This window comes from Pyxicephalus adspersus, chromosome 8 (genome assembly GCF_032062135.1).
Source record: "Pyxicephalus adspersus chromosome 8, UCB_Pads_2.0, whole genome shotgun sequence".
Classification (NCBI taxonomy): Eukaryota; Metazoa; Chordata; class Amphibia; order Anura; family Pyxicephalidae; genus Pyxicephalus; species Pyxicephalus adspersus.
In genome coordinates this window covers 14798925-14821936 of record NC_092865.1, presented here as the reverse complement: position 1 = coordinate 14821936, position 23012 = coordinate 14798925, and the positions used below count along the sequence as shown (strand labels likewise).

The following is a 23012-nucleotide window of genomic DNA, read 5'->3' as shown; positions in this document are numbered from 1 at the left end:
TGTCCCATCATCGGAATCAGTGGGTAAAATGGAGCCTCATTATTAGGGTCTGTGGGAAAAATATTGTCCCATAATTGGAATTAGAGGCAAGAATCACGTCTCATCATTGGTGCCAGTGGGAAGAAAAGCCCCATCATTGGTGCCAGGGTCAAGAATAGTTCCCCATCATCGGTGTCACTAGGAGGAGTAATGCCCCATCATTGGTGTCAGTGGGAACAATAATTCCCCATCATGGATGTCAGTGGGAAGAATAGTGCCCCATCATCGGTGTTGGTGGGTTATTACCTCATCATCGGTGCCAGTGGGAAAAATAATGTCCCATCACTGGCATTGGGGGCAAGAGGTGTCTAATCATTGATGCCAGGTGCAAGAATAGTCTCCCATCATTTGTGCCACTGGGAGGAGAAATGCCCCATCATTGGTGTCAGTGGGAGGAATGGAAGGAATATTCTCTCATCATCAGTATCAGGGGTAAGAACAGTGCCCCATCATTGGTGTCAGTGGGAAGAAAAGTACCCCATTATTCATGTTAGGGGAATAAATAGTGCCCCATCATTGGCATCAATGGGTAGAATGGTGCCTAATCATTAGGGTCTGTGGGAAAAATAATTTCCCATCATTGGCATCAGAGGCAAGAATAATGCCCCATAATTGGTGTAGGTGGGATGAATAAAGCCCCATCATTGGTGTCAGTGGGATGAATATAGCCCCATCATTGGTGTCAAGGGCAAGAAGAGTTACTCAATATTGGTGCCAGAGGCAATAATAATTCCCCACCATTGGTGTCAATAGGAAGAAATGTGCCCCATCATTGGTGCCAAGGGCAAGAACAATGCCCCATCATCGGTGTCACTAGAAGTAATGCCCCATATTGGTGTCGGGGGGTATAAGCCCCACTTTGGGGACCACTGATTCAGTCTCTATATAACACATCAAGCAAAAAGGATCACCATGTGATATAACAATTTTAATACATTTTTATTTAATAACATTTGTAGAAAATTCCAAACATATTAAAGAAACACCGCCCACCCAAGCACATAAAATGCCATCATGCCCCTACCTCTGTCACGTGATGCAATACTTACAACAGAATAATATTATGATATACTGAGATAAATCTGTGTAGCAATGATCTCTGTGTGTATGATATAGACAATAATAATAGTGGCAGGCTGATACATGACACCTGCAGAATGAACACCGGTTGCGAAATGGTTAACACAGCCACGTGGTACATACAGCACACACCTGACAGCCAGCCCCGCCCCCTCAGGTACTGAAGTGACGCGCCAGCACCGTGAGGCGGAGCCAACAAGCAGGTGTTCAAAGACCAAAATTCCCGGCGTTCTCCGCGCCAAGTAACAGGTGCTTGTTTCTCCGCCCCTTGTTGCCTGGTGACGGCCTCTATCCCGCCCCTCCGCTCCCTGGTTGCCTAGTAACCACTCAGGCCTTCGGGCCGGCACTTCAGTGGCCCAAGATTATAAACTGCCGGAGGCCTAGCAACCCTGGGGCGACCGTATTCCTCGCAGGCCGGAAAGAGCTGGGAACACAGGTACCGGCCTGTATGGGGAGGGGCTGCGGAAAGGATGGGGTGAGGGACTACAAGTCACAGCGGCAGGGTCGCTAATCCTTAGGACGAGCTCAGGATTTTGGCTTGTCTGCAGCATAGACTGTGCACATGTCAGCTGTGCCATTCTCATAGGGATATCTGGCATGGGCAAGCTGTGAATTCTCATTGCAATAGCATCCTAGCCATTGCTTCCTGTTTAAAGTGTTTCTGCATCCTAAAATAATTATTCTATAGGAATTATTAGAGCAGAGAGGGGTTAATATGTCTGTCAGGTTATATTTTGCTGTGTTTATGCCATTGGGGGAAATATCACTTCACTTCCTGTCCATGAGACACAACAGGAAATGAGATAAAATCCCCTAATCAGAATTATTCCCATAGACCAATGCCACCTCTATGCGTCGTATCATGGTATATAAGCATTGGCTGCCTTTTGCATAGCCGTACTGAAAAGAACATGCATGCAATTGTTATCATCATACTGCAGTGTATGGTACTTGTAGTTTGCTGTATTGGGGTGGCATTTAGAATTCTGCATGGGTTTGCTTGCTGCATTGCACATATGTGAGTGTGGCCTTAGGCATGAGTCCCCATAGAAAGATTTCTTGTACCGTGTAGGAAGGGAAGCTGATAAATGCTGGCAAAGTCATTTTGCCGCTTTGGATTGACACTGCAGGATGACGTTGTACCACACACCATGCCTGCAGTGCCATAGTCAGCTTTGCACTATTATCCTCATCATTGTTGTGCATTCATAGCTGTGTTCAGAGCCTTTCTATATACATTGATACTTAGGGAGGTGCTGTTTATATCAGACCGGTCATCATTGCAGAAAAGGGCAGTTGATCTCCCTTATGCAATATTTCCTTTCATTCACCTGATCATCGCTCTGGGTTTCTGGCAAAAAGCTGAGCTGCTCATTGTACCAACCTGACCAATGATCATATCCAGGAAGAGAAGAAAGGAGATGGCGATATCATGCAAGGAAACTGGGAGAGGTGAGTATGGGGGTTTAGGAGTTTGGGGATAATCTGCAGAGGGGTGGCCCCTGCTAATGACCTAATAGTAGTTATAGACAAACTACAAGGTCTCTGTGATCATTGCCCAGCCCTTGGATATGTCCTCACTGGTTGTAGCTGTGGCCCCTTCATGTCATTGTCCTTTGTGTTGTAGGGCAGAGTGACAGCTGTCCCCCAATGTTTATACAGCTGATGTCAGTAAATGTGTCAGAAAATACTTATGGCAGGGTCACTGTCCAAGACCTGCGAGGGCTTCCTGTGTCTTAGCACTTCTGTTTAGTTGAATTGTAATTGTACACGTGTCGTGATTTGTATGTTTGGCATGTATAAAAGGTAACAATAAAGCAATCAGAGACCATATCTGGTCCTTTAAAAGTTCCCCTGTTGAATCTTGCAGGGAAGTATTGCACAAAAATGCAAGCTGCATCAAAAATTGTTATCTATATGGTGCTCTGTTCTGTGAAAAACGTTGAGCTATGCATGCGCATTGGTTGCCAGCATACCCGGAAAACCCGGCTTTCCTGCGATTGACAGGAATGAACGTAAGGAAGTTGGCAGTACCCTCTGATGGGGCAGGTGAGTATAACTGGGTTTAGTTCTGCTTTAAGGTTTTGTTTCGGAGCCGTTCTCACTACTACAGTGAGGTGCATTTTACTAATCACACATGCATTACCTTTTGCGTTGTGGTCCTTTTGAATGGGTTGCCAAATGCAATGCATTACCCACAGACTTGCTGCATTCCTATGGTGTGTTTGGCATTTGAATGGCAACCCAAGCTTACTGTTGAATATGCTGTGCACTGTAAGAACATCAATGTACCACCCTACAATACACATGCTGGGTAAAGGCACCTAAAGTTGAACTTAAGTTCTACTTTTAAGTTTTCATGTTCAGGTAGGTCATTATTGCAGAAAGGGACAGGCGATATCCCCTCTGCAATATTCTGTCTCACCTGCCTGACGGGGAAACCCGGCAATCCCAATTTGGAACACCTGCATGGGAGTTACGTCATTCCGGCATGGCCAGTCAAGTTGGATGAAGACAGTCTGTAGGAGGAATAAAAGAAGGACAATGGCGGTGTCCAGTGGTAGAATGTGGATAGGTAAGTCATGTGGGTTTAGTTCTGCTTGAAGCTATATGCTGACTTCACGTTTCTTCCATTGAAAGCACTTTTTTTAATGATCATTTCCAGTGACAGTAGAAAAAAATGCATGCTGTACACACAGAACGGTTCAGTTCTATATAGGGAGGCTGAGAGGACAAGGGAATCCCCCTGCTGTGTCTTTCTCTGTAGGAAATGACAGCAGTCCTCCCCAGTCAGTCTTTTAGGGATCTACAACAATAGTGGATTGCTGAAGGACATTATACACTGTAGATTTTCACCTAAGATTGACGATCGTGATCAGGTGAAAATTTAACGTGTACAGTGGTCCCCCGACATTGTTTAGCATGCTCGTAACCTTAGATGTAAGACTTGATTCCCGTATCTGCCAGGCACACCATGGAAAGTTATACACTGTTAGAGAGACATTCTTCCTGCTGAAGCCAGACGAGTGTTCTTTTCCTGCTGCATTACTTGTAAGGTGACTCAAGAAAATGATCCAGCACAGCAATTAAACCTCATATAATACCGGTGAGAAATCCAGGATCCTGAGAAAGATACAGAGCACAATGTAAAGAGAGCAACAGGTGGATGAGCTAACCTGCAGATGAATGGAAACGGTCATGATCTCGTATATTTCAAGCTCCATGAACCGTGAAGGGTTTTTGTTGCTGACCTTTAACATAAGGAGGAGACTGTACAGGCTGGGCTTGGTGTAAGCTCCTTATCTCCAAGTGCAGGGTGTTAGGTGCCGGAGGAGATACGCTGCACACTGCTCCTGACATTGAGGTCTTGTTATTTACACACAAGTAAGTGGCTTTGTTGTCATATTCTTTGTATTGGACCAGTGAATACTAGCTATAGCAGTGAGACTGATTCCTGAGGTTGTCATCTATGAAAGTTTTAGTTCTTCCTCAATGGGTTTCCCATCAGTAGGCCATGTCATTCATTTCTACTTACTATAGTTTGATAGACAATGATTTGAGTCTGCCAACTCCATGATATGTATGTCAGAGAATCATTCTTATAACTTGTTTATACGGAGTTAATGACCCTGTGATACCTTATAAGGGTGACTCCTTTTCTATATTTTTTTGTACGGAGTTACCTGAATGATCCTGGACACTTGTACCATCTGGTGCTTGGGGGAAGTTGTTTATCATGCTTTGAGTTGTTTTAGTGGATTTTCTTTAATTTTTAATAAAATTGTGCATATCACACAGGGGTGTCATTTCTGTTCAGTAGGGAGTTTCATTTTTGCTTGCTGTGTCATATAGTCATGCTCAGGGGTCCTCAAAGTGGTCCCCATTCCTCCCTTGAGACTACTAATGGGGTTCTATTTACCCTCGCACACCAATACCAGAGCTTTGTTCCTCCCAATAATACAAAGGGTGGGAAGCTTTTCCACTGTGGGTATCCATTCCACCATGCAAGGTTGGGTTTCATTATTTTAATGGCTCTAGTATGAGATCGCATGAGTTCTGATATGATGTTCATGGGAAAGGAAGGTTATGAAAATTAAAATGTTGCTATGTATTTCTGACTTCATTTGATTTGACTTAGAAGTAGTAGCAGTGTAGCCCAGCACTACATAAAGCCGGTGGTTTCACTGGTTGCTCTTGGAAAGCCTATAGCTAACCTATTGGTGCTTAGAAGATTAATAGACATTTTCTCCTGCTTTCCATCACTCCAATAAAAGACTGGAAGAAAGTTAAACCATGCTTTGAAGATACAGGATGGAATAAAAATCATACAAGGGTTCTAGTCTCTATTCTACATTGGTTTTGTAAAGCTTTCCTCACTTCCTGGTAAATATTGTCAGCAAGAAAGGTAAGAGTATATGGTTCTAATTAGGCCCAGGATAGCAGTAATGGAGGCTGTACATCTTCCTAGTCTATCTGAAACTATAACAAAATGTGGCTTGGCAAACACTTATTTTTCTTCTTCTTCCCTATGAAGTTTGGCAGGGACTGCAAGGGATTCCTTTCTATTAAAACGTTTCACACGCCTGCATATGAATTGATTTGTTTGACGTTCAATGGTAAACTGCAATTCATATATATTAATAGCAAACACACAATTAATTAATTGTAGTTGGATGTGAACTAGAATAGTGGAGAACAGTGTTTAATTTCTGCTGAGCCATATGGAGGGATTACTGGACAAAACAGAGTGGATTTAAGTAGATTGCAAGGCTGCTATTTGTGGAATGGCTGGGTCTGTGCCCTCTGATTGTCATCAGGATAAAGTGAATTATTGGGAGACGCCGTGTACTAAAGACAAGATTAGAATGATGCTGCATTCGTTCTGCACAGGTCCTTGGTAGTTAAAGCTTTGGACTCGTGGCTTTGTATATGGTACGTCTGTTTATTTGGTTCATGGACAGTAACATGATGTGTAGACAGGATTGAACAAAGGATAGATATCTGTCTTTACTGTTTTTACCTGGGAGGCACATGTTTTAGGATCCAAGAAACGTGCCTTTGTTGACGGCAATAGAAGAGGCTTAACATAATGCTGTTATTAGGACTTAGTTAACATACCAGGCTAAAAATGACACTACAGGTTATATATTCCTATTGAGGCCTGGCAGCTTCTTGGCATGGGTTGGATCTGTAATATAAAGTGATTTTCACCTCCAAGTTAGACCCCCGGTGTGCCGCTTTGCATCCTATACCGCTGTGAATGTACCTTCCAGTCCTACTGAAGGCATGACAGCGATCTGACCTGAAGATGAAGTCTGTTTGCATATGAAGTACAGCCAGGTTTGGGGTTATATTGGACTTTTATTCAAAAAGTGAAGATTTGCTAGGATATATAGAAAGGTTGATTTGATCTAAGCAATAAACTGGAAAAACAAATGATACAGTACATTTTGCTTTAAATTCCTTGTGAAAAATACCAGTGCCCTTCCTGATTAACTTTGCCTGGGCATTCCTTTTCCAAAGCCCCAGATCTGGAGATCTGCCATGGGATGGAACTGATGCCTCTGACTTCTAGGGCTTGCTGGAGAGGTAGCTATATAGGAGAGCCTGCAATACAAGGACATCCCTGCTTCTGCTTCATTCATGCTGTGGTTTGGTTATTTTGCACGTCTCCTGCCTCTGCTTTATAATTACACCAAAAAAATAGCAGGTCATTAGGCGTTGGGATGATATGAGGAAGAAAAGCTCTGCTTCTACACAGTTACATAATATGGAACAAGGCATTACAGTCTTCTCCCTAGCCCCTTTTAGCTGGGTGCACCACCCAACATTTTTCAGTAACCACCTGGCTGTTTTTGGGTGGTTACCGAAAAGTTGGTCACAATACAGGGGCTGACACCCGCCTATATTTTTTTCCGACCGGGCTTAAAAAAATGTATGGGTTAAAACAATTCAGTTGCAGGGAGCCTACAAGCAATACTAAAAACTAGTTTACTGTTTTGTAATACAGGTCCTCTTCAGAGGGGTGCAGATGTGTGTTCCCATGGGGGTGAGCAAATGGAACTTTTCAGTACCTGCTTTAAAGTTGGCATCCAGGAAAATGACTAAATACAAAGAAAAATGAAAAGATGTGGTTCTGTTCATCCTTGCCAAAGTGTACCCTGATCTTATGAAACAATATGGCCTGGTCCAGGACCCTTCCTGGACTTTTTATTATTACTAGACTAGTAGTCTATTGATGAAAGCAATGCTATGCTGTCCACTAACCTACATAATATTCGATGTTAGACTGACCGCATAGTGCAGACATAGAAAATTGCTCCTCCAAGGATGAACTTTTTTCTCCCACTACTGTCAATAGAAACATTTTTGTTGTCTGCCATTATTTTTTAAAATGTGTTTTCTTTTTTCTTTTTAGGAAATGTCTGCATAGATGAATTACCTCTGTGTTTCATTCACTGTCATTTTTACCCACCTATTGTATGCTGGCTATGGGCGATTGGAGGACAAACAACATGCTAGAGTCAGGTAATTCTGTGTTCTGAAAAGTCTGTGCAGCTGATGTGACGTGTGTCAATTGGAAAACATGGTGGCTTAATGGATTCCTAGTTCATAGCTCAAAATTGGTAAACAGAATTTACAATTTATTAGTCTCTGTAGGCAACAACTATTATTTCATTTGGAATACTTTTATACAAAAACACTTTTTTTTTTCTGACAATTGTTTGTTATGTAAAATGTATCCAAATGATTGCTTTTCCTTGCCTGACTTTTCTCCTGGCATTACATGGGTGTAATGGGTGGCATGCATTCCTAGAGAAAAATATTGTTTTAATGGCTTTATAAATCTGTATATATACATATTATTTCGCTCAAGAAGTAAATCCCTTTAAGCAGTTTTATAGGGTAGGAATGTTAGGGCAGGTTCACACACCATACCGGCTGCTTAAACACTCGCACAGCAGTGCTGGTTGTTAAAGAATTGGCGTCTGCCCATGTGACAGCTGGCGGCAGTGAGCAGTGTTTGTACCACTCACTGCTGCCCCTATTCATTCACTATGGGGCTGCTGCTACATATAGCATCTCCCCAAAAGGCAGCGGTTCCTGGTGTGAGGAAGCGGTAAACACTCCGCAACCCCACCGCAATTGTGAATTTAGCATTTGGATTAACATTTACAATGAAACATTTTGGAATATTTTATGATTTTTTTAAATGTTTAATAGTTTGGTACCCTCTGTTACAGCCTATCCTTCATCCAAAATTACAGGCCCTCTTTAATTCAGATTTAATTGGCACGAATTGGCACCTGAATACTTTCACAATACACAAATACGTCCTTGAATTGGACTTGGTCTTGGATGCCAGTTTTGTTTCATTTTCTAAGCTGATAAATGTTTCAGGTTTGAACTTGTCCCATGAATGAAGAGCGATAACATATTCCAGAAATAGAGAGCAGATACATAATTGTATCGTTTTAGGACAAGTTGACTCTTTGTATACAATGTTAGAACAAGGTGAAACAGCATACAAAGCATTTTGGTGAGCTTCCCAACCTTGTGACAACAGTATGGGGAAAGCAAGAAAGACTGTGCCCCCCTCCATAAACAAAGCCAGGTCCATAAAAACATGGGTTTTGCTTTTCCTGCATTTGCCCTGACCTCGGTCCTACTGAACAACTTTGGAATGCACTGGAATGCACACCAGGTTTTCTCAAAATCAGTACCTGACCACTCGAATGCTGTTCAGCTAGCAAAAATTCTTACAGACGCACTTCAAGTTTTTGTAGCACACCTTCCCTAAAATATGGAGACTTTTAGGGTTCAGGGAAACTCGATACTAATAGGTGTCGTAGTCAGGTGTTAACAATCGTTTGGCTATACTGTGTACTCAAGATTGTGATATTGGAACACATGGCAATGTAAGCAGAGATAAATTTTCTGTCTGCTGTCTAATGCCTTGTGCTTGTCTTGTCTATTGTTGCTAAGTGACATTGCATTATGTATTTATGTGGCATAGATTTTATATGCTGGCATGACTCTGCTACATGGCTCAGGTTAATAGCTAATGTTTTTGTATTAGCATGTTCTTTGTAATGGGAACTAATGATTACTTTATTATTTTCAACTTTTGACCTGATTCTGATACATGTTTTGAAAGACTAACATGCTTTGGCTATGTAAAGCATAGAAGAGGTTTGCTTTTAATGCTTCCACTTCCAAAGTAGCACATACCTTCTCAAGGGGAAAGGGAGAAGAATAATCATCATGGAAGAATAATTTTCATGGACAGCCAATACAGAAATTTGGTGACCCATTGCTGACCCTTCGTTTTCGAACTGGATTCTTTAAAGCTTTGCTCAATATAGACAAATCTACTCAAGTTAGATTTCTTAAATATACTTTTCATTTTATAATTAAATCAAGATGCAATGTTGGCTAAAAATATCTGTTTAAGATGGTTTACTTTACATTTTCAACTTTTTTATAAACTATGTTTTCTTTCTTTCCAAGAAACCAGAATCATTTCCCGATATAACTCGGAACCCAGGATATCCTCCCCAAATTTTCTGCAACCTACACGCAAAACCTCCCAAGATTTAGACTTCTGCAATGAAGGCAATGTAGAACAGTGTGTAGCATATCTGGAACAGGTGAGCTGTGACTCTTGGAGTATTGCAATATGCACTAGTGTATACTGTTGGCTTTATATTATGGAGCTAGTCATTTCAAGTAACATTCCAGGCAATGCTACTTTCTTTATGTAGTCAAACATGGCAGCAGAATCTTCCTTTAGAGGGCTTTTGTTCTTCATCTTAACATAGCTGTAGTTACCCCCATTGCCAGTAGTGTTTGAGAACACCTTGTACCCAACTTATGATTTTGCAAAAATGAATTTTCAGCCACCCGATCGTAGTTTCTATTAAGTCTACTGACGACATCATAAAATTTTGTAATGATCTCTGCCAGGCCTACCCTCACCAAACCCTGTACATGTAGAAAGGTGCACAGGACCATGTTTAGATCTGTGCGCTTCACTGGACAATATTTGAAAGCTGTGCTCAGGTGAAAGGAAGAAATTATAATGAAGCAAATTCAGTGGCATTCTTTAAAGTGACCTTGGGGTTCCTTTAAACGTGGTACCAGCTATGCAACACAGGCATTTGCATATGTTTGCACATATTTTGAGCAATGGACGTACTCTGAACACCTTTGTCATGCTAGGATTTTTATTTTGTATGTTTCGGACTTCCATATTGTTTTCATTCTAAATTGATAGAGTACAGCTTCAAAAACCAATGCAAATATGTATGCTGTGCTTGTGAACAGTAGGTGAATGATAAAGTGTCTGACTCTTCTGTCGGTGCTTCCTTTTAAAAATTGACAAGTCTTTGTACAAGCATGCAGGCTTGCATTAGTTGATTGTGTCCATGTTTGCAAGAGAAGTGCTGCAGGTATTGGCTGTCCTAAAAAAATTAGTAGTGATCATATTCTCCCCAGTGCTTCCTGAGCTAGCCCAGCCACAGAGTCTCTGCTAGAGTTATAGGGGGGCCTACAAACAGGACAATTCCCAAATATGACTTCAATTGATTGGGCTACTCTTCTTTCTGTTGGACACATTTTAATTATTTTGCTATAAATTGTCTTTGCCTTTGAATAGGAGTTGAAGACCTTGGGGTTTCCATCATTGCAAACTGTTTCAAAGAGTGGCACTGGGAAAAGGTTACACGTGGTGTCAATATTAAACTGCATCCATGAGCTACTCCAGCGTCACACACGAGACCTGCGGAGAAGAGAAGACGTGGAAACACAGATTCTAAAAATAAACAGTGACCTGGAGTATTTGCAGAGCAATCACAGCAAACTTAAAGTAGGTGGAAAATGAACACCGAACCCCCAACTTCCAAGTGTAGAGCTGCGGCTATATGGCCGGACTTTTTGTTTTCTTTTTACAGCCCTAGTACTACTATGTAGTTTAATAGAACCACTGGAGAATTTTACATTTTTATTGCAGAAAACGCATAAAGACGAAGAGGTGCATGATCTCTGAAAATTTTGAAAGCACTAGAAATGTGCCTAAAAAAAAAAATATAATTTTCAGTCATGTAACTTTTGCCATCACCTCCACCCTTAAGAAAATAGATTGCTGATTTGTATGTTCTGTTTATTACACCATTTTTCTAATCCTTTTTATTTGAGTGAAGATCTTAGGAAAGTGTACTTGCAATTAGTAGATATGTAATAACCTGTATTATACAGGGCTTGCAGACTAAGTAAGTAACTAAGTTTACAACCTAACTAAAACTGGCCTGCAGTCACAGCCCTATCCTGGTATTATGCAAACATTGACTTTTCAGAAGATGCAAGATAGGCACGCCCTCATTACTTTCCACAAATAAATGCAGCACCTCTTCAGTTAGTTGCAAAGAATTCCACTTTTCGTTCTTAGATTTTATTTATAATATTTATTTATAATACCTGGAATCTCCTGAAACATATTTGTGATCCTCTGCATTTGGTAGTGTCCTCAATCTGCATGGAGCTCTCAAATTTATTTTTACAAACCATTATTAAAAACCATTTGCAAATTGCATTCATGTATATTTATATATTCTCAAATTCTATTTTTGGTACTATGTGGTTTTCCTAAATGTTCTAGGATCAGCTGGAAGTGACTAAACGAGAGAATGCTGCACTTTTGGAAAAAGAACGACAGCAGCAGTGTAAGAATAACAATCTCCTTCAGCTGCTAAAGAATGAGAAAGAGGAGGTAAGTAAGCTATAATTGCTTGAATAGTACATAGGGATCTCCAGGAATTTCCAGCCAACACTTGCTCCTCCTTTAATGATTGCCCTCATCCTGTGGTCTGTAGCCTTGTTGGTCCAGTAGCACAGCAAAGATCCCCTATATTTAAGATGAATAAATAGGTGTATACATCTTCTTTCTCCTTTTCACACATTCATGGAGATGTCAATATTCATACAGACTGAAGGCATTCCTATGGATAATGAATAGTTAAAAAGAAAGATGTGGTCATGTAAGGACTGCAGTTCTTGTGTGACAGCTGCTGTTGTGTCCTTCATGATTTAGCTTGGATGCCAAACTTTTGGTTGAGTCAGACATAGCTTGTTACAACATGCTCTGACTGATCCCAAATGTGGTGGGATGCCCAATTTTCACATGAAGTATTTTCTCTTTTGCAGAATTTGTTACTAGAGCTTATGTTTAATAGATTCTCTTAATTTGCTTTTTACATTGCAGTACATAAACTTTAGTTTTCATCTCCTTCACCTCTCAAAAGGGGAGAAAATAATTGTGGGGAATTTTTCAGGAAGAATTTAGCAAAAAAATGCTGACATGCGGTAGGGTTTAGCTATTGAAAATAACCAGAATTTTTTTTTTTCTTATTGTTTGATGTTTCCATGATGAAACACTGCAATGTAAACTTGGGGTTCTAGGCCTTTTTCCCCACAATACCTAAAACAGTTTTGGCTGGGTTTTACTTTAAGCTTTTTTTATGTCTTCATTACTTAACAGCAGTTTTATACTTACCTTTGTAGGTTCAGAAATTACAGAACATTATTGCCAGCCGCACCACACAGCACAACCACAACATGAAGCGAAAAGAGAGAGAGTACAACAAGCTTAAAGAGAGATTGTATCAACTAGTGATGGACAAGAAAGACAAGAAAATCTGTGAGTGTCGTTCTCCACCCTCCCTGTCAGTCTAGTAGCATATGCTGATTTTTATTTAACATTGTTCCTGTAACAAGAATCAACTTTTATTACTCCTCAGGAAATTATTGCAGGGGCTGCTGTTGGGAGCCCAGCTTCTATTAATGTTGCCCTCTGTATTACATCTCCCAAAAGCCCTTACCCCACAACAGTGTGTGGGTACAATCCTGAGAATCAAAGCAGCAAAATTGCTTTGCTGCTGTATGAATGTGAAGTGGAACAGAAGTAGGTAGAGTGAAGGTGGCTTTCTGTAGTCCTGCTGGCATGGCTCACAATGCTGGTATAATTTGTTTGGCAAAGAGCACAGTGTTGGCCTAAGCTAAGGTTGGATTTACACATCAAATTTCTGGCAAATCAACAACCTATTTTATAAGGTTAACAATTGGGGACATGTGCATGTATTGTACAAATGTAGTATATTAGTTTTTGTGCCTAAAGGACATAGTTAGTAAATATGTTCTAAATTGTTGATTGAACTCCTATCTCTTTACTGTCTTGACTCTGCAGCTATCGATGTGCTGAATTATGTCGGCAGAGCTGACGGTAAAAGGATGGCTTGGAGAACAAGTAAAACTGATGCCAAGTGAGTAGAAAATCATGGAATTTAATGATTGTTTTATAAATGTATTTTCTTCTAGGGAAGAATAGATAATCTTCCTGTTAGATAAAATAACAATTGCCTCAAACTGCACACCTTGCAGTATCTGGGCCACTGACACTACATTCACCTGCAATCTTTGTGTACATCTAGCAAAATTCAGAAATTGTTTGCCTCAGACACTTGGCATTAGCGACGGTCTGACAGTTAATAGTGGCAGTTCACAGACTATGATACCAATGATTTGTTCTTTATTTCAGAAATGAGGAGGAGATGTACAAAGTTCTGCTCAGTGATTACGAACAACGGCAGAAACAGCTCATGCTGGAGAATGCAGAGCTAAAGAAAGTCTTGCAGCAAATGAAAAAAGAAATGATCTCTATCCTCAGCCCAAAGAAATCAAAAATGAAGGACAGATTAGATGATAGTCTGGGACCGGTAAGGATGTTTCTTTATCTGAGTGACGCATTAAGTTAGGCTTTATTGTATATTGCCTTTCTACAAAGTGGCAAAAACCTTAGTTCAGCCAAAGTGTTATTTTGCTTTGGTCAGAGCAGGTAAGGTTTTTATTGCCGTTGTGCCCCTATTTCTGTACAAGTCACCCCTTCCTCTTAAGGCTGGTCCCTTGCATTTCTTTGATTAGTTTCTTCTGTACGGAGTGTGGTACCATCCTCCATGTGTCCGCTTGTACAGCATTGATTGCTTTAAGCCGCTGTGTACAGTAGGTTTTGTAGATAAACATATCTTTAACGGTAAATTGCAGTGTAATTTTCTATGGGGCTAAATATGTGTCTGTAATCAGATATGCTCATGTTTGAATCTGGTTATAGTGACAATGGGTTTTGTTCAGAATTCCTTCTCTACTGAACAGCCCTGTGTCGCCAAGTGTATTAGTGAAAACTACCTTTATGTTGAGTAAAAGTAAAAGTTTACTAGACAACTTGTCCATGGTGTATGGTGATGTTTTAAACCTAAAATAATCAGATTTTTGTGTGAATGAATAATTTTGCATTTCCAAATCTGTAATTACCGCAGCAGTTCTTGCAGAACACCGTCCTAAAACATGACATTCTGCAGACACTTTGGGCTAGAAACAAATGTTTTAAAGGACAGGGATAGTTTGTCCATAGTTTGTCCATAGTTTGTCCATAGTTTGTCCATAGTTTGTCCATAGTTTGTCCATAGTTTGTCCATAGTTTGTCCATAGTTATAGTTTGTCCATAGTTTGTCCATAGTTTGTCCATAGTTTGTCCATAGTTTGTCCATAGTTTGTCCATAGTTTGTCCATAGTTTGTCCATAGTTTGTCCAATTGGTGACATTTTTGGTCTATACTGTTTACTGCATTTTTTTCCCAATGCCAGGTTCTTTCAGACAATGAAGAAGATCCAGCAGACTCCAGTAAAGAGCACCTATCAGAATTATCATGTGAGGCAGTCAGAGAGCAGCTGGTTAACAGCATTCGTCAGCAGTGGCGGATACTGAAGAGCCACGTGGAAAAGCTGGACAACCAAGGTTTTTTTGTTTTTTTTTTGGTCAGGATTACATTTTGCTCACTTTTAAAAAACAGGTGAATAAAAATGTTTGTAACACCTTTTTCAGCTGCCCAAATACGTGTGGCATCACCGGACCGTAAGGGCTTAATTGCCAGGGAAGAACATGAGAGAGAGGTGGAAAAACTAAAAGAAGAAGTCCAAGAGTGCAGGGAAACTATCAAGAACCAGCAGCAACTTTTGCAGGTATTTTATTGGTTTAGTGTTCATATTTCACAAAAATTGAATTGGCAGAATCTTCACCTAACACTTCATTCTTTGTACCTGTTTTTGCTCCTAACTGTTTGAGTTAAAGAAAACGATTCAGTTCACGTTTTCATGAGTTGCGCAGTTCACTATTGTTTGGATCAATCAGTATAGGCAGTCCCTGGCTTACAAACATTGCACTTACATACAACTTGTACTTCCAAAGGAGGCTGTACAGCAGGGCATCACCAGACTGCAGCCAAGGCACCCCACACAACTTTCAACACAGTGTGTTGTGTTGGTCAGAAAATCTGCTGCTTCTGGAAAAATTCTGCCAAGGAGCGTGCCCGCCTTCAGAGACACCTTCATACTCAAGCATAAATGGTAAAGTTAGAGGAGCAAATTGCTATAGAGATAGAGAGGTTCACCAATGTACAGTTACTGAAGGCCTGAGATGCTACAGGGTTATTTATGATGAAAGAAAGAAAAGCTCTGTGTAAACCTCCCTTGATGCCTACTTTAAGAAACTGACAGCAGCAGAATTAGACCCTGACTGTCTAATAACAGTCCCATCCTCTCCAACAAGTCCATCATCCACCAAGATCGCCTAAGGTTGTACTGCTGTTTAAACATTTACAGAAAGTATGTACAGAAAAGACAAACATCTGTCAAAGTTTCAAAAAAAGTACTAGTTTTAACTTACATACAGATTAAAATTAGGAAGAAACCTTCAGAACCCCATTTGTAACCCGGTGACAATCTGTATATACGCTGAAATAGAAAGGAGGGGGGGGGGGGGGATTTGACTCAAATTTACCATTTTTGATTATATAGATAACATTGGTGGCTTCACACTTCATCTTGTGTTTTTGTTGTGCTGTACTGCCATCTGCAGGTTTATGGAAGTTGTGTTGTAATGACCTTTTTCTTCTCCTTTAACTTGTATTACAATTTCAAGTGCTTTTATTGCCTGTAAATGTAGTGCCAATTTCACAGTGCGCAATGTATATCGTTAATGGTTACCCAATTTTTTAATAATTTTACACCAGGCATGACTAGTTTGTTAATTTGGCTCAATAGTTCTGTATCTGTGCCCCTGTGCTAACAGGGGACATGCTTTTGGGAGCAGATTGCAAAGTAAACTTGTTGGTATGCTGCTTCTATTTTCATGGTTCAATCAAAGCCTGGGTAAAGGGGAGTTCCTTGGGTAATGAGCCATTTGTACCTCTCAGGTCAGTTTATCAGACGCCAATGATCTTTTTGGCTCTGTTAGGGTGGCGGCCTTCCCAATGGCCAGCAGTGTAAGATATATTCCTCACACTGACCACCACATTAATTTACTGTGAGCAATGGATATTTAGTAACTAAAGCTGGGGTTCCCTAAAAACGTGAACATTTTTAAGGGGCTCCCCATGATAATAAGGTTGAGAAACACTGATCTAGCTTAATCTGATTTATCCCTCTGATGGTAAATTTCAAAGGGGACCTAAGGCTATTATTCTTTTGCAGCAACAAATCCTTGTAGGTGGTGATGAAGATACATCAGCTCTCCTCCAGGACTGCTACCTCCTTGAAGACCAAGAACGCCTCCAGGAAGAATGGAGATTATTTACCGAGCAAAAAAAGAATTTTGAAAAAGAGAGAAAAAATTTTACTGAAGCTGCCATCCGTTTGGGACATGAGGTCAGTTGATTCACATCAAAGCTTACACACAAAGTTGGCCACTACATAACACCTAATTATGACTTTAAAGTAGCTTGGAAGTTTTAGGTTTATTAATAAAATCCTGTATATTTTGTGTGCCCCACCAGAGGAAGATGTTTGAAGAGGACCGAGCACTGTGGTTAAAACATCAATTTCTAAACATGTCCTTGTTTTGTGATCGCAAGAGCGCTGAGTACTGCCAACCTCAAAGTGCCTTTTCAAGTAAGAATTAAAATCTTATTATTTTTATGATCCTATTATTCATCTTGGAATCTCGTGGAGTAATAGTGATAGGCTTTCATTCACAATAAAAACTAACACAAGCATTGCCTATTGTAAATTAATCTACTACCTGTGTGTGTGTGTGTGTGTGTGCCTTTATCCATATCAATTGCTCTTTATGTATTACTATTTGCAACATGCCCCCCACAATTTAAAGTGGCTTTTTTACCTCTGCCTTCTTTATTGGTACTCCTTGCCTTGGACGGAATATACCAAATGCATATTTTGCATTGCTCACCTCCTTCTTGATTGTAATTTACAATGCTGCTATTGACAGGTAATTCCTTAAACTAGGTAATCTGAGATGCATTTTTTACTTTTTGAAAAGAAAGTCGACACTGCATGCTGGGAAAATTATGATAAAAAAACAAAGCTGAAAAATGCAAGTTCCAATCTCTACCACACTGTTTAGGTTTTGATATAGGAATAATTCAATAAAGAATTTGTCATTCTGAAAGGGACAATCTGGGGTTGTTTCTTCTATGTATACTGCAATAGGTGCTTGAAGAGTAGATGAATACCATGGTAAATTATTGATCAGTCACACTGTAAGTCCCACCAGGAATAAGTTACCCTTGTAAGCACTAGAGTCCTAAGATCTAGTAATTTTGTTTCCTAAATCTATAACAAGAAGCATAGTGAGATTTTTTTTTATTTCCTGTAGAACTATTTGAAACACTTCTTTTAGATAAATGAGATGTCTGGTGTTTAAAGTATTATAGTTTTATGCAGACTGTACTTATGCTTGCATTGTACGACGCTGCGTAATATGTTGGTGCTATATAAATCCTGTTTAATAATAGGAAATTGTCATGTTTCAGGCCACGAGCAGGAATCCCATATAATCCAGACAAAGTCACCTCAAAGCAACCTCCGCATGACACCTCCAGGGGATGTCACAAGAAGCATTGGAAAATCACTGCCCATCTCTGCCAACCAGCAGCCTCTTCACAGATACAGGTATTGCATTGCCTTCATCAAAGACTTTAATCTATTTTCAGTATGTATATTCAGTTATTGATGATTATTCCATATATAAGCTGTAGATGCTGTCTTTAGTGTCTACAGTGGATGTCAATTAGTTGCTAAGCTAATTATGAAGATCCAAGCTTGACCAATCACTATCATTGTATAGAACTCTTGTTAAACAATACAACCAATATAGTTGCCTCTAGCAGTTTGATTTGTTGTTTTCACAGACATAATTTACACAGACAAATTATGCATCCTAGTATTGCATGAAACTGGTATTGGGAGTAGAGGTTGTCCTTGTTCTTACTGACTGCCTAAATATAAGCAGGGAATGTTAGTACTGGATTCGACCTTCTGACATAGCAGAAGTAATGGGTTATCTTTGTAATGTTTCTTGTGTAGTAATTGCATTTTCTTAATTTTACTAAAAAAGGCCACCTCAAATTTTATTTTTTTTTCTTTTACAAATTAACCCATTTTACTGATATAGTATTTGTGGTAAAGGATGATGGGTTAATTGACACTTTTTCACTTTTTTTAAGTTCGTCACCAGATGGAGCAGTGTCACCATATCTGACAAGCTGGAATTTTGCCTATTTTCTCATACTGGCACTGTTCCATGAACCACAAGTGTGTTTAAATTGGAAACATTGTGGATTTTTGCACAATATTTGTAAAATTGCTTTTCAAATCTGTATTTTTATAAAAAAAAAAAAAAAAAAAAAAATACTCAAATATGTAAGACTTTGTATTGTTAATATAAATCTTTAATGGTAATTTCTGAATTTTTTTTCTAGCACTGCAAGAGCGGATTCAAACAGCAGTGATCTGTGAATGAAAGGTGGAGCTGGCCTAATACATCATCCACAGTGTGCATGCGCCAGCCTATGGCCTTCTTACTGATTTGTTCTGCATTTAATTTATTACAACTTTCTCAAACGTCTTGGTCTTTCTGTTGCTACAACAGTCACTGCCCTACATACATTACATAGGTTGCCTGTCTGTCCTCTTCACTGAAGCCACAAGCCTGTTGCTTGTTGGCTAGTTTTATTTTTGTTTCTTGTATGTAGTATGTCTGACTTTCTACATTATGAATGTTTTCTCTCAGGGAATAAAGTTTAAAGGAATATATCATGGCCTTAAATTGGCATAGTGCATAGGATGCCTGCTCTATTGATAAACACAAATACTTAGGCCTCTGAACTGAGTTCAGATTAGAAATTATTAATGTGCAGAAATTTAGCTGGGATGGCCTGCTGGTAGGCTGTAGCCCAGTACAGATACACTAGATCTCAAGACTGGAGTCGGCCAAAGTCGTGCTTCACAAATCATGCTCACAAAGTGCAAACTTAAAAATCAAGCAGCAAGGAGTTAGTTCTTTAGTGCATACTGGGATTTTTAATCAGCTTGTCACCTGCTAAGTGACTAATTGCTGAATGACTGTTAGACCTGGGCAGCAGCCCTAACAGCAGAATATATGTCTGTGCTGTGGCAAAATTATCCTTGTAAAGGTTGGCAAGGTGTGTTATTTTATCTTGCCTTGTTCTGCTCTGATGCACACACATTTCACCAGTAGATTAAATAATGAGTAGTTGTCTCTTTGCTGCTCATTCATAGAAGCTGCCATATAGGAATCATTGTAAAATGGTTCAGTAGCTGCTCAGCGTCAGCTTTGTGCATTGGCTGTTGCATAGTTTGAGTTGGCAAGGATAGCATTGAACACTAATTAATAAAGTTTAGGTACTTGTTAATAAATCTTTTAGTTACCTACTTGGACATTGCTAGTAAACCGAAACATCTAGCTTTTGAAATTGCATCATATCAAATACATCTGTCCCTTGTTTTATAGCAACTTGAACAGCGCATATTTCCAACTCGATAAATGACAACGATTGTCTAAACTTGGCAGAATCAAATATTTTTTGAGGAGGTACCTTTTCTCTATGATCTAGTGACTTCATAGTGACATGTGGCTAGAAGCTCTTAATTGGCTTTGTTGACCTGGAACACACTCTAGCACTTGAAAAGATACTGAATTCTCTTATGACCAATTTCAGTTATGCAAAGAATATGTATGCTATACACAGTAAAGGAGGTTATTTTGTAAGATGATCCCTGTTACAATGTGAATGCACTGTTACCTCTGATATTGGAACATAAATTCTTAATTGATTTCACAAGGTCTAAGTGGCTGGATACATGCATTGATTTGCATGTATTGACAAAATGACTTGTAAATCTATGTAGGCAACAGCATTGTGTCAAATCAGACTACACTACAGCCTGTTCATGCAACAGAGTTTGCTCATAGAAATTTGCTATTTACACATTTTTTATAGTAAACAGATTTTTTGTACACTGTTCTGACAAAAGAAGCCTTTTTTTCCCTCATTTAACACAAAATGGGTGCTTGGTGCAGTCTTGCATTTATTAATGTTCTGTGAAACTGCTTATTGGTGACACCACTATACAATGATATCTCCATTTTGAAATGGCTTCAGTGGGTTGAATGACCTGCATTATTGTAACTTAGACTCAGTGGTGCTTTTTCTGCAGTAATTCTCCCACAAGGCCAAAGTTATGCTATCTTGCAATTGTGCATCCTTTGTTATTCATCAAGGCAGTGTGACGTTGTTAATTTGCATTGTAATGGCCACAATAGATTTGAACAAAACTCCGAGAGCAATATCTTGCTTTTGGGTTTTATGGGAGATGCAGTCCTGAGTTGAGTGGAGCTGGCATTTAAGCAGTAAAACATGCACTTTTTCAGTGTTTATGCCCCCTGTTTTTTCTTAATCTCTCTATAAAACGTTTGATCTACTGCAAGTCATGGCTTAGGATAATGTGAGGAGCGGTGATGATTATCAAAGTTTAGTAACTAATACCCATTTAGATTTCTATTTTCTACAGTCACATGATCATAAATTTAATTTTGATCGGCTTCTGCTGTTCACTGCAATTCAGATATTCCTGTGCTTTATCAGATAAGTCTCCCACGGACTGTATATGCATTACTATAGCTTTACCAACATTGGTTTTCTTAGCTTTTTACCCATTTTTATTTTAAGCTACTTGACTACATGATCTAGTCTGGAAGAGGGTGGTTGGGGCAGTTTGTTTCAAGCTTCGGCCTTTCTTTATGATGACCTGTTTGATATGTTCTGTCAGCGAAAAGAAACTTCTCCAAACCCCGACCTACAATAGTGAGAGCAGTAAAAGTAAGAATCCAGAGATAGAATCTCACTCTCCTATATATTGAAGCTGTAAAGAGGTAATGTACACACACAGTCTGTGTTTCAGTTTATCCTTCATTCAAACCAAAACTAGATTTTGGAAAAGTGTCCAAAATCTTAATAGATTTCCAAAAAGTTGAGCTTTCAGTATTACATATTTATAATTGCCTCCACAGTGTCTGAAAAGTAAAAGTAAAAAAAAAAAAACAGATGTAATGTGTTTAGGCAGCATATCCTGCAACTTCCTAGCTCATTGTGTACTTTCTGTTCTTTTGTTAAAGCAAAACCACTTGTTGAGTGGTGAGCTTCTGCCATATTCGGCAAGTATGTGCACACCATACAATTATGGCACAGACTTATCTGTGTGCAATTGTCCTGCAGCTATGACAGGTCTGGAATTTGTCATTGCTGCATCAGAAGAAGCTGACATTTTCTCTTCTGACCCCATGGAGAACTTCCAAGAGCATCGGCATCCTCTTCAGCTGTTGGATGGGCACTGATGATGTGACTACTGCATATGTGCAAAAAAATAGTTGCTGCGCACAGAGCCAGGCTCTACACTATACAGTACATGCATTGTACAGTGTAGAGCTAAAACAAAAGGCCACCGGGTCATTGCATGTCTTTGTGAGCTATATAGCTAGGAGGTTACACTGTCTAAAGCAGGACTTTCTTTGGTTAAAGTAGCAAATCACATGAGAAGGTAAACAGCTTAGGAAACAGATCATCATATCCTTGTTATGCAAGCAGTAGTTACATGTCGGAATGATTGGTGGATCCATGAGATGGGCAGTTCTCAGAAAAATCCAGCTTGGCTTTAAATTCCACTATTGAGCACCTCTGCAGATTGGTACCAGTGCTTAGGGAGCAGGGGAGAAGAGGGGTGCCAAACCTTGACCTGTAAAGCAGAAGTTGAGTTTGGCATGTAACTTTAGCTGCCTATATTTCTTGATCTAGGAATTGTTTCGACATGTAGTAATCAGATTATAACCTCTGCTTGTGCAAATTTTATTGTATTATCAGTATCAATTTCCTCAGTCCTTGACTTAATAATTCTGCTACTGTTTACCAGCTTGCTTTAAATAATACTCTACTTGATTTTCTATAAATGAATGGCGCCATGCCATTTTATTTCAAATGGTTACTAGACAATAAAGCCTTGTTTCCACATGGTCTGCAGTTATTCTTAAAGTGGTTTCTTGATGGTTGGTTTCGAAAATGACTGCCTCTCAATATGACCATTCTGCTGGAGTCACTTTGTGATCTATTGTCCAGATCATGTGTTGGTGTAGCACTATTTTATGTAAACTTGAAAAATTACTATTTCTATCCTGTAGGCACTGGTCACAGATTTTGTGGTACCTAATTATGCTTAGCTATTTTGCTGCTCCATTGTTTGCTCTTAGATTTATAATAAAGTTTTTTTGTTTTTAAAATTTGTCTTATTCTTGTTTTGGGATTTAGGGACAATAAATCATTAATTGAAATGAATTGTTTAAAATGACAGCAGTATGTAGTTCAATTAGTGTGGTCATTTATTGTGAAAAAACAATGTCCATTATGTCCTTATTTAGGATACGAATGCAGCAAATGCTGTACATGCTGGTTCTAGTGCATTTCCCTCTGAAAATTT

The 23012-nt window shown here is 39.5% G+C and overlaps 1 protein-coding gene across 3 annotated transcripts; it reads left to right on the top strand.

Annotated features, from left to right (window-relative positions):
* Positions 1-1403: 1403 nt before the first annotated feature.
* On the top strand, positions 1404-22815 carry SSX2IP (SSX family member 2 interacting protein). Of its 3 annotated transcripts, none has more exons than XM_072419575.1 (14): positions 1404-1555; positions 7538-7647; positions 9631-9770; positions 10778-10987; positions 11777-11887; positions 12679-12814; positions 13361-13436; positions 13712-13889; positions 14814-14964; positions 15052-15188; positions 16698-16871; positions 17000-17114; positions 17996-18134; positions 18944-22815. In XM_072419575.1, the coding sequence occupies exons 2-14, from the start codon at positions 7602-7604 to the stop codon at positions 18978-18980; spliced, it is 1650 nt and encodes a 549-aa protein (XP_072275676.1). In that variant the 5' UTR covers positions 1404-1555; positions 7538-7601; the 3' UTR covers positions 18981-22815. The 3 variants fall into 3 exon arrangements, with proteins under 3 accessions (XP_072275676.1, XP_072275677.1, XP_072275678.1); XM_072419576.1 differs by lacking the exon at positions 1404-1555 and adding an exon at positions 4322-4503; XM_072419577.1 differs by lacking the exon at positions 1404-1555 and adding an exon at positions 5048-6051.
* The last annotated feature ends 197 nt before the right edge of the window (positions 22816-23012 follow it).